Below are 18,006 nucleotides of genomic sequence, written 5' to 3'. Positions count from 1 at the left end.
TCACTGTGGGGACAAGGACACTGGCAGCAGAAGTTCTGGGAAGTACTCCTTGGCGTGAGCCCTTCCAGAGTCTGGCATTAGCCCCACCAAAGAGCCCAGGTAGGCTCCAGTGTTTGGTTGCCTCGGGCCAAACAACCAACAGGGAGGGAACCCAGCCCGACCTATCAACACTCAAGTGGATTAAAGTTTTACTGAGCTCTGCCCACCAGAGCAAGAGTCAGCTCTACCAACCACCAGTCCCTCCCATCAAGCCTCTTAGATAGCCTCATCCACCAGAGGGCAGACAGCAGAAGTAAGAAGAACTACAATCCTTCAGCCTGTGGAACAAAAACCACATTCACAGAAAGATAGACAAGATGAAAAGGCAGAGGGCTATGTATGTACCAGATGAAGGAACAAGATAAAACCTCAGAAAAACAACTAAATGAAGTGGAGATAGGCAACCTTCCAGAAAAAGAATTCAGAATAATGATAGTGAAGATGATCCAGGAACTTGGAAAAAGAATGGAGGCAAAGATCGAGAAGATGCAAGAAATGTTTAATAAAGATCTAGAAGAATTAAGGAACAAACAGAGATTAACAATACAATAACTGAAATGAAAACTACACTAGAAGGAACCAACAGCAGGATAACTGAGGCAGAAAAACAGATAAGTGACCTGGAAAACAGAATAGTGGAATTCACTGCTGCGGAACAGAATAAAGAAAAAGAATGAAAATAAATGAAGACAGCCTAAGAGACCTCTGGGACAACATTAAACGCAACAACATTCGCATTATAGGGTTCCCAGAAGGAGAAGAGAGACAGAAAGGAGCAGAGAAAATATCTGAAGAGATTATAGTCAACAACTTCCCTAACATGGGAAAAGAAATAGCCACCCAAGTCCAGGAAGCACAGCAAGTCCCATACAGGATAAACTCAAGGAGAAAAATGCCGAGACACATAGTAATCAAATTGGCAAAAATTAAAGACAAAGAAAATTATTGAAAGCAGCAAGGGAAAAATGAAAAATAACATACAAGGGAACTCCCATAAGGTTAACAGCTGATTTCTCAGCAGAAACTCTACAAGCCAGAAGGGAGTGGCATTATATACTTAAAGTGATGAAAGGCAAGAACCTACAACCAAGATTACTCTACCTGGCAAGGATCTCATTCAGATTTGATGGAGAAATCAAAAGCTTTACAGACAACCAAAAGCTAAGAGAATTCAGCACCACCAAACCAGCTCTACAAGAAATGCTAAAAGAACTTCTCTAAGTGGGAAACACAAGAGAAGAAAAGGATCTACAAACACAAACCCAAAACAATTAAGAAAATGGTCATAGGAACATACATATCAATAACTATGTTAAACGTGAATGGATTAAATGCCCCAACCAAAAGACACAGGCTCGCTGAATGGATACAAAAACAAGAGCCATCTATATGCTGTCTACAAGAGACCCACTTCAGACCTAGGGACACATACAGACTGAAAGTGACGGGATGGCAAAAGATATTCCATGCAAATGGAAATCAAAAGAAAGCTGGACTAGCAACACTCATATCAGATATAATAGACTTTAAAATAAAGAATGTTACAAGAGACAAGGAAGGACACTGCATAATGATCAAGGGATCAATCCAAGAAGAAGATATAACAATTATAAATATATATGCACCCAACATAGGAGCACCTCAATACATAAGGCAACTGCCAACAGCTATAAAAGAGGAAATAGACAGTAGCACAATAATAGTGGGGGACTTTAACACCTCACTTACACCAGATCATCCAAAATGAAAATAAATAAGGAAACACAAGCTTTAAATGACACAAGAGACCAGATAGATTTAATTGACATTTATAGGACATTCCATCCAAAAACAGCAGATTACACTTTCTTCTCAAGTGCGCACGGAACATTCTCCAGGATAGATCACATCTTGGGTCACAAATCAAGCCTCAGTAAATTTAAGAGAATTGAAATCATATCAAGCATCTTTTCTGACCACAACACTATGAGATGAGAAATGAATTACAAGGAAAAAAACGTAAACAACACAAACACATGGAGGCTAAACAATACGTTACTAAATAACCAAGAGATCACTGAAGAAATCAAACAGGAAATCAAAAAATACCTAGAGACAAATGACAATGAAAACACGATGATCCAAAACCTATGGGATGCAGCAAAAGCAGTTCTAACAGGGAAGTTTATAGCTATACAAGCTTACCTCAAGAAACAAGAAAAATCTCAAATAAACAATCTAACCTTACACCTAAAGGAACTAGAGAAAGAAGAATAAACAAAACCCAAAGTTGGCAGAAGGAAAGAAATCATAAAGATCAGAGCAGAAATAAATGAAATAGAAACAAAGAAAACAACAGCAAAGATCAACAAAACTAAAAGCTGGTTCTTTGAGAAGATAAACAAAATTGATAAACAATTAGCCAGACTCATCAAGAAAAAGAGGGAGAGGACTCAAATCAATAAAATTAGAAATGAAAAAGGAGAAGTTACAACAGACACCGCAGAACTAAAAAGCATCCTAAGAGACTACTAAAAGCAACTCTATGCCAATAAAATGGACAACCTGGAAGAAATGGACAAATTCTTAGAAAGGTATAACCTTCCAAGACTGAACCAGGAAGAAACAGAAAATATGACAGACCAATCACAAGGAATGAAATTGAAACTGGGATTAAAAATCTTCCAAAAAATAAAAGTCCAGGACCAGATGGCTTCACAGGTGAATTCTATCAAACATTTAGAGAAGAGCTAACACCCGTCCTTCTCAAACTCTTCCAAAAATTGCAGAGGAAGGAACACTCCCAAACTCATTCTTTGAGGCCACAATCACCCTGATACCAAAACCAGACAAACATACTACAAAAAAAGAAAATTACAGACCAATATCACTGATGAATATAGAGGCAAAAATCCTTCACAAAATACTAGCAAACAGAATCCAACACCACATTAAAAGGATCATACACCATGATCAAGTGGGATTTATCCCAGGGATGCAAGGATTCTTCAATATATGCAAATCAATCAATGTGATACACCATATTAACAAACTGAAGAATAAAAACCATACGATCATCTCAACAGATGCAGAAAAAGCTTTTGAAAAAATTCAACACCCATTTATGATAAAAACTCTGGAGGAAGTGGGCATAGAGGGAACCTACCTCAACACAATAAAGGCCATATACAACAAAGCCACAGCCAACATCATTCTCAATAGTGAAAAACTGAAAGCATTTCCTCTAATATCAGGAATGAGACAAGGATGTCCACTCTCACCACTATTATTCAACATAGTTTTGGAAGTCCTAGCCATGGCAATCAGAGAAGAAAACGAAATAAAAGGAATATAAATTGGAAAGGAAGAAGGAAAACTGTCACTGTTTGTAGATGACATGATACTACACATAGAGAATCCTAAAAATGCCACCAGAAAACTACTAGAGGTAATCAGTGAATTTGGTAAAGATGCAGAATACAAAATTAATGAACAGAAATCTCTTGTGTTCCTATACACTAATTATGAAAAATTTGAAAGAGAAATTATGGGAACACTCCCATTTACCACTGCAACAAAAAGAATAAAATATCTAGCAATAAACCTACCTAGGGGAGCAAAAGACCTGTATGCAGAAAACTATAAGACACTCATGAAAGAAAGTAATGATGATACCAACAGTTGGAGAGATATACCATGTTCTTGGATTGGAAGAATCAATATTGTGATAATGACTATACTACCCAAAGCAATCTACAGAGTCAATGCAATCCCTATCAAATTAACAATGGCATATTTTACAGAACTAGAACAAATCATCTTAAAATTTGTATGGAGGGCTTCCCTGGTGGCGCAGTGGTTGAGAGTCCGTCTGCCGATGCGGGGGACGCGGGTTCGTGCCCCGGTCCGGGAGGATCCCGCATGCCACAGAGCGGCTGGGCCCATGAGCCATGGCCGCTGGGCCTGGGCGTCCGGAGCCTGTGCTCCGCAACGGGAGAGGCCACGGCGGTGAGAGGCCCGCGTACCGCAAAAAAAAAAAAAAAAAAAAAAAAAACAAAATTTGTATGGAGACACAAAAGACCCCGAATAGCCAAAGCAGTCTTGAGGGAAAAAAACAGAGCTGGAGGAATCAGACTCCCTGACTTCAGACTATACTACAAAGCTACAGTAATCAAGACAATATGGTACTGGCACAAAAACAGAAACACAGATCAATGGAACAAGATAGAAAGTCCAGAGATTAACCCACGCACCTATGGTCAACTAATCTATGACAAAGAAGGCAAAGATATTCAATGGAGAAAAGACAGTCTCTTCCATAAGTGGTGCTGGGAAAACTGGACAGCTACATGTAAAAGAATGAAATTAGAACACTCCCTAACACCACACACAAAAATAAACTCAAGAGATGGATTTGAGACCTAAATGTAAGACCGGACACTATAAAACTCTTAGAGGAAAACATAGGAAGAACACTCTTTGACATAAATCACAGCAAGATCTTTTTTGATCCACCTCCTAGAGTTATGGAAATAAAAACAAAAATAAACAAATGGGACCTAATGAAACTTCAAAGCTTTTGCACAGCAAAGGAAACCATAAACAAGATGAAAAGACAACCCTCAGAATGGGAGAAAATATTCGCAACGAATCCACGGACAAAGGATTAATCTCCAAAATATATAAACAGCTCATGCAGCTCAATATTAAAGAAACAAACAACCCAATCCAAAAATGGGCAGAAGACCTAAATAGACATTTCTCCTAAGAAGACATAAAGATGGCCAAGAAACACATGAAAAGCTGCTCAACATCACTAATAATTAGAGAAATGCAAATCAAAACTACAATGAGGTATCACCTCACACCAGTTAGAATGGGCATCATCAGAAAATCTACAAACAACAAATGCTGGAGAGGGTGTGGAGAAAAGGGAACCCTCTTGCACTGTTGGTGGGAATGTAATTGATACAGCCACTATGGAGAACAGTATGGAGGTTCCTTAAAAAACTAAAAATAAGGCTTCCCTGGTGGCGCAGTGGTTGAGAGTTTGCCTGCCGATGCAGGGGACACGGGTTCATGCCCCGGTCCGGGAAGATCCCACAGGCCGCGGAGCAGCTGGGCCCATGAGCCATGGCCGCTGAGCCTGCGTATCCAGAGCCTGTGCTCCGCAACGGGAGAGGCCACAACAGTGAGAGGCCCGTGTACCGCCAAAAAAAAAAAAAAAAACCTAAAAATAGAATTACCATATGATCCAGCAATCCCACTACTGGGCATATACCCAGAGAAAACCATAATTCAAAAAGACACATGCACCCCAATGTTCATTGCAGCACTATTTACAACAGCCAGGTCATGGAAGCAACCTAAATACCAAATGGATAAAGAAGATGTGGTACATATATACAATGGAATATTACATATATACAATGGTACATATATACAATGGAATATTACTCAGCCATAAAAAGAACGAAATTGAGTCATTTGTTGAGACGTGGATGGATCTAGAGACTGTCATACAGAGTGAAGTAAGTCAGAAAGAGAAAAACAAATATTGTATATTAACGCATGTATGTGGAACCTAGAAAGACGGTACAGATGAACTGGTTTGCAGGGCAGAAGTTGAGACACAGATGTAGAGAACAAACGTATGGACACCGAGGGGGGGAAACCACGGTGGGTGGGGATGGTGGTGTGCTGAATTGGGCGATTGGGATTGACATGTATACACTGATGTGTATAAAATTGATGACTAATAAGAACCTGCAGTATAAAAAACCAAAAACAAACAAAAAAACTAACACTAAACTTTCTTTGGGTTATTTGTATGGAAATATGTTAATATAAATGTTTCAGACACTACATGAAATTTCTAAAAATCTTATATGTTCTGGTATAATGTTATAAGTCATAATTCTAGTTATTTAAAATGTATATCTCAGAAATAACTGAATTTCCTTGTCAATTGCATTATTATGAACTTTCATCAAATCTTTTTTTTTCTTTTTTTTCTTTTTAAGGATCCTCCAGTAGGAGCTGGGGCCTCAAGGATGCCTGCCTCTTTCAGAGTTTTGTTGTCTAGGGGATTGTCAGCCTCATGACTGCTCCTTCTTTTTTTTTTTTGGCAGTACGCGGGCCTCTCACTGCTGTGGCCTCTCCCGTTGCGGAGCACAGGCTCCGGATGCACAGGCTTAGCGGCCATGGCTCACGGGCCCAGCCGCTCTGTGACATGTGGGATCTTCCCGGACCGGGGCACGAACCCACATCCCCTGCATCGGCAGGCGGACTCTCAACCACTACGCCACCAGGGAAGCCCTCATCAAATCTTTAACCGTGGTCATTTTTAAGTCTTTTGTCATTTACGGAGAGTTCCGGGTGTACTCTGATGCTTTTGCAAAAATGTTCTTATAAAAGGGTTTCATCTTCAAGGAATTCATGGAAAAGACTCTGACAATACAGGTTTCTGGTAACTGACTATACTGCTGAACTGAATGAATGAGCATTTTCAGAACTCTAATGGAAAACTGATGGATTCATAAAAGTGCTAACAAAAGATCAAGATGAAAAAAAATTAATTACATGGGACTGAGTGAACTGATGAGGATGATTATAATTTTTGTGATTTTCTGTTTGAATAAAAAAAAGTTAATGTGAATACACCAAGAGCGTTAACAATGTATACTTTGATTTAGTAATTACTCTTCAAGGAATTCTTAAGGGACCAGTGACAGATACACACACACAGCGATTTCCATACAACTGATTTTCATGTTTAAAGGCAAAACAACCAATTTGGAAACAAATTATCCACAGCACAGGATTAAAACAGTATATGGGGGAATATTATACAGAGCCACAAAGAAGGAAAACTGTCCTGAACTTACATGGGGTCAGGAGGAGGGAATCTTGAACAGTTGAGCATGATTCCACCAGGAACAGAGGGGCATGCGTATACCTTTAGCAGCTCTGGTAGCTATTACCCTTCAAATCAGAGGCTGAAATCTAATTGGTTCTCAAGTTACAGCATGCACCAGATTTCAGCAGTTTCTGATTCAGCAGTCTGGGAAAGGGCCTGAGAATGTGTATTTCTCACAAGCTCTCAACTGTACTGATACTGATGCTGCTGGTCTTAGGACCACACACTGAAAACCACTGACTGCTATAGAATAAATTTTGAGAGGGGGGGAGAAAAGCCCCAGAGGTAATGGCCAACAAGGAAAAAAAGGTATAGATTAAAAGCAGTTAGACATCCTTTTCAATAATTTAGGACATACATTCTCTTAAGTTTTTACTGTTTCCGTGCATATAAATTCCAGTAAGCTGTCAAATTTCCCCTAAAAGTTATCAGCTAACAATAGCAAAGAACAGCAGCATACCATCTGTATATTTTCTTAAGCAAAGTGCAACACTGACATATGAAGAGCTCTCAGTGAAATTAAGAACTGTGACAAGTGGCTTACAACTTGTTAGAAATGACCCGTATCATTTTCATAATTTCCATGAAAATTTCCAACTTACATGGGCACGTACAAAATACATTATGTACTTTGTAAATCATAAAACCAGCTTAACATCTTTATATTTATGTTGTTACTCAACATCTTTATGGACATACTTCATTTTGACAAGGTTAATAAAGATTGCTCTACTTATCAAGAAACGAGACTACTGAAAATGAGCAGCTGAAGAAAGATTCAGATTTTTTTATCCTGAAAACCCGCTTTCCAAAATGAACACATACGGCCTTTTGGCAAAGAAGAAAAGGCGCCTCTACTAAAGAGTCTGCCGTTATGTGTATGTTTCCAATGTAAAACTATATTAAAACAGCACATCATTCAAACTGAATTTCAAAAGCAGTACTCTCACTGAGTTTCCTTCATTAAACCTTATTCAAAGTCAAAAGTTCCTGACAATTCTGATAGTCAGCTAGGATATTTTGTCTTTGAAATCTATTTTCTAGACTACTCACACTTTTGTTCCATTTCTTTCATTTCTTCAGGAGGAATTTTCAATTTGTCAATATGTTCTCTAACAACACTTGCCCATTTCTGTAAAGAATCCAAAGCAGTCCAAGGCTTTGACATATCAACAACCAACGTAACTAGAGTGTCCTTCAGAGAAATGGCATCCAGTGAAAATTTAAGGAGGCCTTTGTGATACGGGTCTCCATCCAAGATCCATACATTACATCTTGTTTGATCTACAACAGACAAAAGAAAGTTACCAAGGCAACAGGATAAAGTCATTTCATCATCCAACTAACAATACTACTTGGTATTTTAAGGCATCTCCACAGGAGATGTCTCCTTTGGCAAGGTTCACCTACTTGGGTTACATCTACCAATTCAGTAAAGTCCTAATGCATAGTCAAGAAAATGATTTAACTGCCAACACAGAAAATCAGCATCCTCTACTTCATATTTCTCAATCCCAAACCACAGACTGAATAACATGTTTCTATTCTTACCATCAGCAGATAGAGCCATGCATATTCAAGATATTATATACGAAAATGAGAAGGCAAGTGATCTATAGAAGAAAAAAATGGCTGATCAGATAAGAAAAGCTGGGGAGTAAATGACACTTTCATGTCGAAAAATGAGACGATGGTAAAAAGAGGGCAAAACAATCATAGGATACTACTATTTCACTATCGGAGGGAAAATGAACTGAAAATTTGAGATTCTTCAAGGTTAGCAAGAAAGCTAAAGTCTGTACACCAATACCTTAAGACGTTTAAAAATACCACTATATGAATCCCAATCTCAAACCAATAAAAGTATGCCCTAACATAACTATTTACTGACTGGCATGACACAGTAGGTCTCCTAGTAAAAAATGACACACTAAGAAAAGTCAAAGACTAATATTAATATGGACAGCAGTGCAACTTGGAAAGACTTCAGTAAACTTACATTACAAATAAACGACACTCACCATCCCTGTCTTCATCATGAACATTTAAGTACAAATATTCCAATCCTCTTCCTTTCTTGTACTCCTCTATTCCCTGAATTTTTCTTATTAAGCTTGTTTTTCCAGCTCCATCTTCACCTGTAAAAAAGGACAAATCTTTAAAATTATAATATGGATTATTAAAGAATGCTTTCTAGTGTGCCAAGAGAAAACCCAACTGGAATGAGCTTCAACCAAAAGGGTCATTTGATGGAAAATAACTAGGTAATTATACAGGTGAAGATGCAGACTTCACCTCCAGGATTCTCTCTCCCTTGGTATCTCTGCTCCTCTTGTTAAGTCTCATTTTATCCTATTACAAATGGCTTCCTCTATGGGTATTTTTCAGGAGGCTCAACTCTTATGCCATCCTCATTTAATCTACAAGGAACAAAAGACTCTCTGTCAGTTTTCAGTCTGAAGACTCTCAGGTAAAGACTCTTAGTTGGCCCAGCTGGGGTTATGTGCATACCTAAGGGCCACTCATGGAGGAAGGATAATACATAAAAACTGACCTGGGCAGGGAACTGTGACTGTAGCCTCACCAAAACCATGAAGCCATAAGAAATATGCGCAAAGGAGAGGAGTGAGGATTGGGGATAGTGAGTTGGGCAAAAACAAGGGCAGAGAGAATGCAGAATAGACAAAAATAAAATGTAGACTTAAAAAATATTAATAGCAAGAAATCATGTGATTTAAACTTGGCACAAACTTTAAAAGTTTAAAACTAGGCTAGCTAGTCAATGTTTTGGTGAGTTTCTTTTATATTGTGAATTTATTTAAATACTACATGTTACTATTTCATGGACTTATTTTGTTATTGGCAATATTGTGTTATTGGTACTTAATAAAGATGAGTTTCTTGGATCTAAGGACTTATTTCTGAAGACTCATGAGTTCTCTGAGAATTTAAAAGTTATTTTCATTTTCATGTTAAGCACTTAAAAAATTCTATATGTCCTGGATCTTCTGAATAACTATCTTTATATCTAAACGCTGTCAGAAAATTGCAGTACCCACTTCTGCAATGGTGTTTATCAACCTTCTGGTACCAAGCTGAGGCCAAGTGATGCAGACGGAACAGAGAAGAGAGTGGCCACATAGGTATGCCAAACTCAAAAGAAAGTGTCCCAGAGCAGTCAGTGCTATTTTCAACTGTACTGGTCAGAATGGTTCTGAACCATTTCCAACATTTCACAGCAGTAAGTATAGACTTAACTAAGCAATAAAGAACTTGCCATTAAATGAGTATTTACTTTTCAGTACTATTTTTGCAGTGAACCATTAAAATGGTCCATCAAAATACAGACTGGGTTGAAAACAGGAATATCTATGATAATGACATGAGTTCCATTATGATCATGCTTAAAATGGACATCATAAGGTTAACCAGTGAAAAATAAAATACATAAATACTTTTTTTTAATTCATTTTATTTATTCATTTAGGCTGCGTTGGGTCTTCGTTGCTGCGCATGGGCTTTCTCTAGTTGTGGCAAGTGGGGGCTACTCTTTGATGCGGTGCGCGGGCTTTTCACCGTGGTGGAAACTCCTCCCCAGTGAATGCTGACCATCATTCATTTCACTGGAGTAATGGTTCTCAAAAATGCATCAGGAGGGCTTCCCTGGTGGCGCAGTGGTTGAGAGTCCGCCTGCCGATGCAGGGGACACGGGTTCGTGCCCCGGTCCGGGAAGATCCCACATGCCGCGGAGCGGCTGGGCCCGTGAGCCATGGCCACTGAGCCTGCGTGTCCGGAGCCTGTGCTCTGCAACCGGAGAGGCCACAACAGTGAGAGGCCTGCGTACCGCAAAAAAAAAAAAAAGCATCAGGATAACCTGGGGGGCTTGTTAAAACAGACTGCTGGGCCTCACCTCCTGGCTTTCTGAGTCAGTAAGTCTGGGGTGGGGCCCATGCATCTGCATTTCTAACAAGTTTCCGGTGTTGCTGATGCAGCTGGTCCAAGGACCACACTTTGAGAACTCAGACGTTTAGATGTCACTTAGACGTTTACTACACTAAGCCAAGCGCTAGGATTACAAAGACCCACGATCAAAGTTGCTGTCCTAGGAGCTCATAAATTGGAGAGGGAAAACAAACAGAAGAAAATTTCAAGATACTGTCATTAGGACTGCACTAGAGATGTGCAACAAGCAGGAAACCAGACCAAAGGGAAGATCCTGGATTTGCTTGGAAGTCAAAAAGGGCTTTGCACAGAAAGTAACACTTCAGCCAGATCTTGTAGTGTTAATGAACCACAGAGAGTTAGTCATTCCAGGAAGTAGGAAAGCATATACAGAGGCCTGGAGACAAAGAAGTGTCCTTCTAGAAGGGACAGATAATTTGAATGCATGAAATTTAGAATGTAAGGGGGAAAAGGAGCCAGAAAGTGAGAATAAAAAGGGAATGCCAGATCACAAAGGGCATCCTATGCCAGGCTGAGATGGTTAGGCTTTATCCTGAAGAGTCACTGGCAGTATTTAGGTATTTTAGGAAGATTGCTATCACAGAAGTGTGGAAGAGTGACTGACAAGGGTAGGTTTGGGAGTAAGGAGACTAGATAATAGACAATTACTGGAGTCCTAGCAAGAAATGAGGTAGGCCTTAACTAAAGTATTAGTGGTGTGATGCGACAGCTGAACTCAAAGGCTGATTTGGCTGGGAGCTGGCAGCGAGGTTAAGGGAAACACAGAGGGCAGAGAAGACCCTCCCTTGCCACAGCTACAGTCGCGCCACCCCTCCTGTTCTACCACTTACCTTTAGGTGGTTGGTCCTAAGTCTTCCTTGCAAGCTTCCACCCCCACCCCCAACATTTGTGTCTCCCAGGGTTCCTTCTTCAGACCTCTATTCTTCTCGCTCTACATATAATTCTAGGGGAATCTCCACACAAGACTTCAATACCACCTATAATCTGGTGACTCACAGACTTCTTTCCAGCCTCAGTCTCTCCTGAACTACTTACTAGTCGTCATTATTTGGATGTCCCATAAATAACTCACATTTCAATATGCACAGAAGTATTAATATCATTATCTTGCATTTTCCCCCCAAACATTCACTTACATAATTATTAATAAAAGAGTCCCACATCAAGGCCCTTATCCACTGTTCCCTCTATTTAGAACATACTCTTCTATGTGTTACCTAAGCTTCTTCGTAACTTCCCTCAAATATCACTTCCTCAGGTAGGCTGTTGTCCCTAATCACCTCATTTAAAATCACAACCTCAATCAATCAATCAATAAAATCACAACCTCCCAACACCCCTACTGCTTCTTGTTTTTTTCTCCATTGAACTTACTAACATAATACGGCTTTTTCTTTTTTTTTGCTTAGTCACTCCCTACCCCCCAAAACTCCAGAGGAACAGGCATTTTTGTGTTTTGATAACTGCTGCATCTCCAGTGCCTATTAACTCTTCATAGTGAAAAGTATATTCCTAATCCTCCTACACAGTAGCCACTGATAGATGTCTCAAACAACAAAAAAATATGCCAAGATATTAATACAAGTTTCACAAATCCCTGAATGAACAAATACAAATTCTGTCCCCTTACCCACTTAGGGAGGGTTCTTTTTTTTTTTTTTGGCCGTGCCCTGCGGCATACGGGATCTTAGTTCCCCGATCAGGGGTTAAACCCATGCCCCCTGCAGTGGAAGCACGGAGTCTTTTTTTTTTTTTTAATAAATTTTATTTATTTATTTATTTTTGGCTGCGTTGGTCCTTTGTTGCTGCACGTGGGCTTTCTCTAGTTGCAGCGAGCAGGGGCCACTCTTCGTTGCAGCGCACGGGCTTCTCTTGTTGTGGAGCATGGGTTCTAGGCGCACATGCTTCAGTAGTTGTGGCATGTGGGCTCAGTAGTTGTGGCTCGTGGGCTCTAGAGTGCAGGCTCAGCAGCTGTGGCACACAGGTTTAGCTGCTCCATGGCATGTGGGATCTTTCCAGACCAGGGCTAGAACCTGTGTCCCCTGCACTGGCAGGCGGGTTCTTAACCACTGTGCCACCAGGGAAGTCCCAGCACGGAGTCTTAAGCACTGGACTGCTAGGGAAGTCCTGGGAGGGTTTTTAAACTTTAGTGTGCATTAATGCAAAAGCCTCAGAAGTCAGGACAGAAAAGGGATGAAATTTCAAGTCCATCAATGTGCTTCTATATAAGAAAAATTAAAGGACTGTAGTTTACCTCCCTTTGCCCACAGCCTAGTCAAACAGAACCATCATTGGCTTCTGCTTCCATCTCTATGGAAGCAGCAGGAGCAGCAAACACACAGTGCCTACCGTATGCATCTAACCAGCAGTAATTCCAACACAACCACAACTCTAGCGGAATGATGATTACCTCCCATTTGAGGATACCTGGGGCTCAGAATTGTTAAAGTATCTTATCCAAAGTCTCAAACAGGTAGGAAATGACAAGGCCAGAATCTGAATTCATATGAATTGAACTCCAAAGCACCCTCTTTCCAATATACAACAAATAAACAATAATTAAATCTTTAGAAGACTATTAAACATACTGCTTATTATTTTTGTATTATGACAGAAGAATAAGACATTCCTGCTTCCAGGGGTCACTTATTTTCAGAAGAAAAAGAAAAATGATTTAATGCATTCCTCTCTGGGGGCAGCCTCTGAGTGATGGATGGTTATGTTCCCATTCTCCTGATTCTACCTCTAAGGATTGGGAAAGAAGTTTGTTTTACTATACTAATTTCTTCTCTCCTGGAATTTTAAACCTTGGGGACCCTTTTTGGTTTTTTTGCGGTACGTGGGCCTCTCACTGTTGTGGCCTCTCCCGTTGCGGAGCACAGGCTCCGGACGCGCAGGCTCAGTGGTCATGGCTCACGGGCCCAGCCGCTCCACGGCATGTGGGATCTTCCCGGACTGGGGCACGAACCCATGTCCCCTGCATCGGCAGGCGGTCTCTCAACCACTGCACCACCAGGGAAGCCCTTGGGGACCCATTTTAAGAAAAATTTTACAACATTAAATTTGGAAAAAAAGAGTATACTGTCAAATAAATGGAATACGGTAAATATGGTAGTTAGAGATTTTTATATGGTAAATATGGTAGTTAGAGATTTTTTCCTCCCATTCTGTGATTTGAAATTTCTCATTTCTGGTAACAAATTACAAGTGTTCACAATGAGAATAAAGAACATTTCATAAACACACACAGGTTATAAGGAACTCTAACGACATCCTCTCTACTTAGAGATGAGGAAACTGAGGCCAGGCCACAGTCAACAAAGACTGTGGGAACATGGTGACAGTAATCCAAATCTCCCAAGAGAATCCAAGTCAACCTTCTCAAGAGTGCAACTCCCCTTTGTCCTCAGAAGAAAATACAACGAGGGAAGAAAAACAGAAGAATATCTTATTCTCAAGAATATTCTAAACCTAACTAACAAAGAAGATTCTCAAGATGCTTGAAGACGCACTTTGCTTGCCGAAACAAAGTCTTTCTGGGAACAAAATTTCTCCCGTCTTCAACTTTAATGACATTTGGAAGTTACAGATGGTTGAAAATTAAACATTCATATTCTACACATTTTAAAATAAGTCTTAAGTCTCAATTATAATGACCATTTTCTGTTGCTGTCACCTTTTTTTTTTTTTACACCTAAATGAACTCTGACATGATTTGTCTTGATGGCAAATGCAGACATCTGAAAACAGATTTCCTGAAAGGTCTACAGAGGCCAATGAAGACATACTCTGTAAACAAAATCTCATTTGTTACCTACTATTTCCAGAAATCTCATCTGAGGTATTTGCAAAGATATAGTCTTGTTCTAGGGTTATACACATCTTCCAACCACATTATTTGTTAGACTGCTTTTTCTCTCTGTCTTAACCCATCGGCCTCCCAGTTCTCTTCTCTCACTATATAAACATACCACTCAAAAGTGAACATTCACCAAGTTCATACCACGCTCTAATCCATTCCGTACCCTGCAGCTGAGTGATCTTCCTGAATCATACCACTCTCCCTCTTAAGACCCTGAAAGGGATTCTAGTTAATGATATTCATGCTGAAGTATTTAAAGGGAAATATACCAACATCTGCAATTTACTTTTAAATGCACTTTTTTCATAGTTGCATGGTGGGACACATATGATAAGGCAAAAATAGTTAAATGTTAATGGAAGAATCTGGGTTTGGGTATATGAATATTAACTGTAAAATTCCTTCAACTTTTCCATATGTTGGGAATCTTCATAAAATGTCAGGAAAAAAACCCTACGGGTCTTCCTGCTGTTCTCGCAGTAAAGGGCAAACTGTAAAGGCCAATGTCCCTTGCAAAGGCTCCCTCACCTTTCCTGCCCATCTCTCACCATGTCCCACCACCTGCACGCTAGGCTCCAGCCACTCACAACCTCTTCCAGTGCAGCAGAGAGGCCTTACTCTCTCAAGTCTAAATCTTCACACATGCTTTCACTTCTTTCTGGAACATTCTTCCCCTCCCCTCACTGCACGTGCGAGAACCCTACCTTATCCTTCCTGTCTCAGTTTAGTCTCCTCTAAGAAGCTTTCTCTTATTGAAGTCTGGTTAAGCACCCTCCTTTGTACTTCCACAACATACCACACACTTCATATACTTCACTGTAGTGTGTCAGCTTATTTGTGTGTTTCCTTCAGTGTGTCACGTCTGTCCCCTTCTTTCAACAAATATTCTCTGGGCAAGTAATCTTAACAGTAAGCAGGATATAAAGTCCTTGCTTCTAAGATGCTTACAGGAAAGAAATTATCCCATTCTTAACGGGTACTTGCTTGCTTGCTCGCCAAAACCAGAAACCGTATCTTAGTCTCTCTGGGCTGCTGTAACAAAAACACCATAGGCTGGGTGGCTTTAAACAACAGACATGTATTTCTAACAGTTCTGGAGGCTGCGAAGTCCAAGATCAAAGTGCTGGCAGGTTTGGTGTCTAGTAAGGGCTGGCTTCCTGGGTCAGGGACAGTTTTCTCACTGTGTCCTCACATGGCAGAAAGGGTGAGAGAGCTCTCTGGAATCTCTTTTGTAAGGGCCCTAACCCCATTCATGAGGGTTCCACCTTCATGGCCTGATCATCTGCCAAAGACCCCACCTCCTAATGCCATCATATTGGGGGTTAGAATTTTAACATGAATTTGAGGGGACTCATTCACTCTATAGCACCCGTCCTATACACAGAAGATCCTTTACCAACATTCTTATCTCTTAATCACAACCACATGGAGTCTCTGTTTTCATAACTATACCTCATCTGTCATTGCTTATCCTGGGCCTTTACCACAATCTACTATAATAATTCATCACTCATACCTATGAAATTCAAGCGGCTCCCTCTCATCAATAACAGATCATAAAACATACCTCCTTCACTAAACTTAGGAAAACTTTCTAGTCACTGTACCGAGTTGTCGGTATTCAGCTGCCTTGCCACAGCCAAGCTGAACTAAGTTTGAAGATACTAAAAAGTCTGTCATGAACCTTCTCTTTATTCTACTATACAATTAGAAGGATCGAAAAATGTTAAAATTCAGGATGCCTATGTTTTGAATTGATGGACATTTAAAAATCATCTTTAATGGCCTAACCATTCAATAAACAAAAGCCATTAAATTCCAAGTCATTTTTGGAAAACACAACACAGAGCCTAATAGTATGAGTAAAATAAAGTAAAAATTACATACATACTTCATTCTATCCAATTAATATACCTTTAGAGTGGCAAGTAGGACAATGGGGCCTGTGTGGCTTCAAACAATGCTGAAAGAATGCACCTACGTAACATCTATGAACTTTAAGAAAGTTTTATCTTCAATTCCTCAGCCTTCAGCTGGCAGCGAAACAGACACACCAGCATTAAGGGTGCCAGCCAAATAGTTAATGATCTGTAAACATATACCTGTACAAGCAGAGAGTTCCTGTTTAAACAGACTAAGATGAAAGCCCTTCTACAAAGCACTCTTTAGTGATGACGTTAAAATTATTCTCTAAATAGTTCATCTAAATGTGCATTTCTATATTAGGTTTTCTTAAAGAGGGCATATTTTAAAGGTGTTTTAAAAACAAATCAGGGAACTTCCTGGTGGTGCAGCAGTTAGCATCCCATGCTTTCACTGCTGATGGCCAAGGTTCAATCCCTGGTGGGGGAACTAGGATCCCACAAGCCATGGGGCACAGCAAAAAAAAAAAAAAAAAAAAAACCCATAACTAGAGCTTCCAAGACAAGATGGCAGAGTAGAAAAATGTGAGCCCACCTTTTCTTACAAAAACACCAGAATCACAACTAACTGCTGAACAATCATCAACAAAAAAACTCTGGAACCTACCAAAAAAGATATCCTACATCCAAAGACAAAGAATAAGTCACAATGAGACAGTAAGAGGGGGCACAATCACGATAAAATCAAATCCCATACCCACCGGATGGGCGACCCACAAACTGAAAAATAATTATACCACAGAAGTTCTCCTACAGGAGTGAAAGTTCTGAGCCCCACATCAGGCTCCCCAGCCTGCAGGTCTGGCAATGGGAGTTAAAGCTCCCAGAGAATCTGGCTTTGAAGGCCATCAGGGTTTGTTTGTTTTTTTTTTTTTTCAGTACGCGGGCCTCTCCCTGTTGTGGCCTCTCCCGTTGCGGAGCACAGGCTCCGGACGCGCAGGCCCAGCGGCCATGGCGCACAGGCCCAGCCGCTTCGCAGCATGTGGGATCTTCCCGGACTGGGGCACGAACCCGTGTCCCCTGCATCGGCAGGCAGACTCTCAACCACTGCACCACCAGGGAAGCCCGGCCATCAGGTTTTGATTGCAGCAATTCCACAGGGCTGGGGGAAACAGAAACTCCGCTCTTGGAGGGCGCACACAAGGTTTCATGCACATCAGGACCCAGGGAAAAGAGCAGTAGCCTCATAAGAACCTGGACCAGACCTACCTGCTGGTATTACAGGGTCTCCTGCAGAGGCGGGGGGCAGCTGTGGCTCATTGCGGGGACAAAGACACTGGCAGCAGTAGTTCTGGGGAGTACTCAGGGGCGTGAGCCCTCCT

General features: G+C 40.5%; 1 protein-coding gene across 1 annotated transcript in view; it reads right to left on the bottom strand.

Moving 5' to 3' along the window:
* The window catches only part of DYNC1LI1 (dynein cytoplasmic 1 light intermediate chain 1), a 46,669-nt gene that overhangs the window by 14,793 nt on the left and 13,870 nt on the right, over positions 1-18,006 (bottom strand). Inside the window, exons 3-4 of the mRNA XM_030830049.3 lie at positions 8,959-9,075; positions 7,991-8,221 (exon numbers count right to left, since the gene is read on the bottom strand). Of these exons, the coding sequence (XP_030685909.1) occupies positions 7,991-8,221; positions 8,959-9,075 (348 nt within the window). The remainder of the gene's footprint in view (positions 1-7,990; positions 8,222-8,958; positions 9,076-18,006) is intronic.

Source organism: Globicephala melas, chromosome 11, assembly GCF_963455315.2.
Source record: "Globicephala melas chromosome 11, mGloMel1.2, whole genome shotgun sequence".
In the NCBI taxonomy this organism is placed as follows: domain Eukaryota; kingdom Metazoa; phylum Chordata; class Mammalia; order Artiodactyla; family Delphinidae; genus Globicephala; species Globicephala melas.
This window is presented reverse-complemented; position numbering and strand designations above follow the sequence as displayed.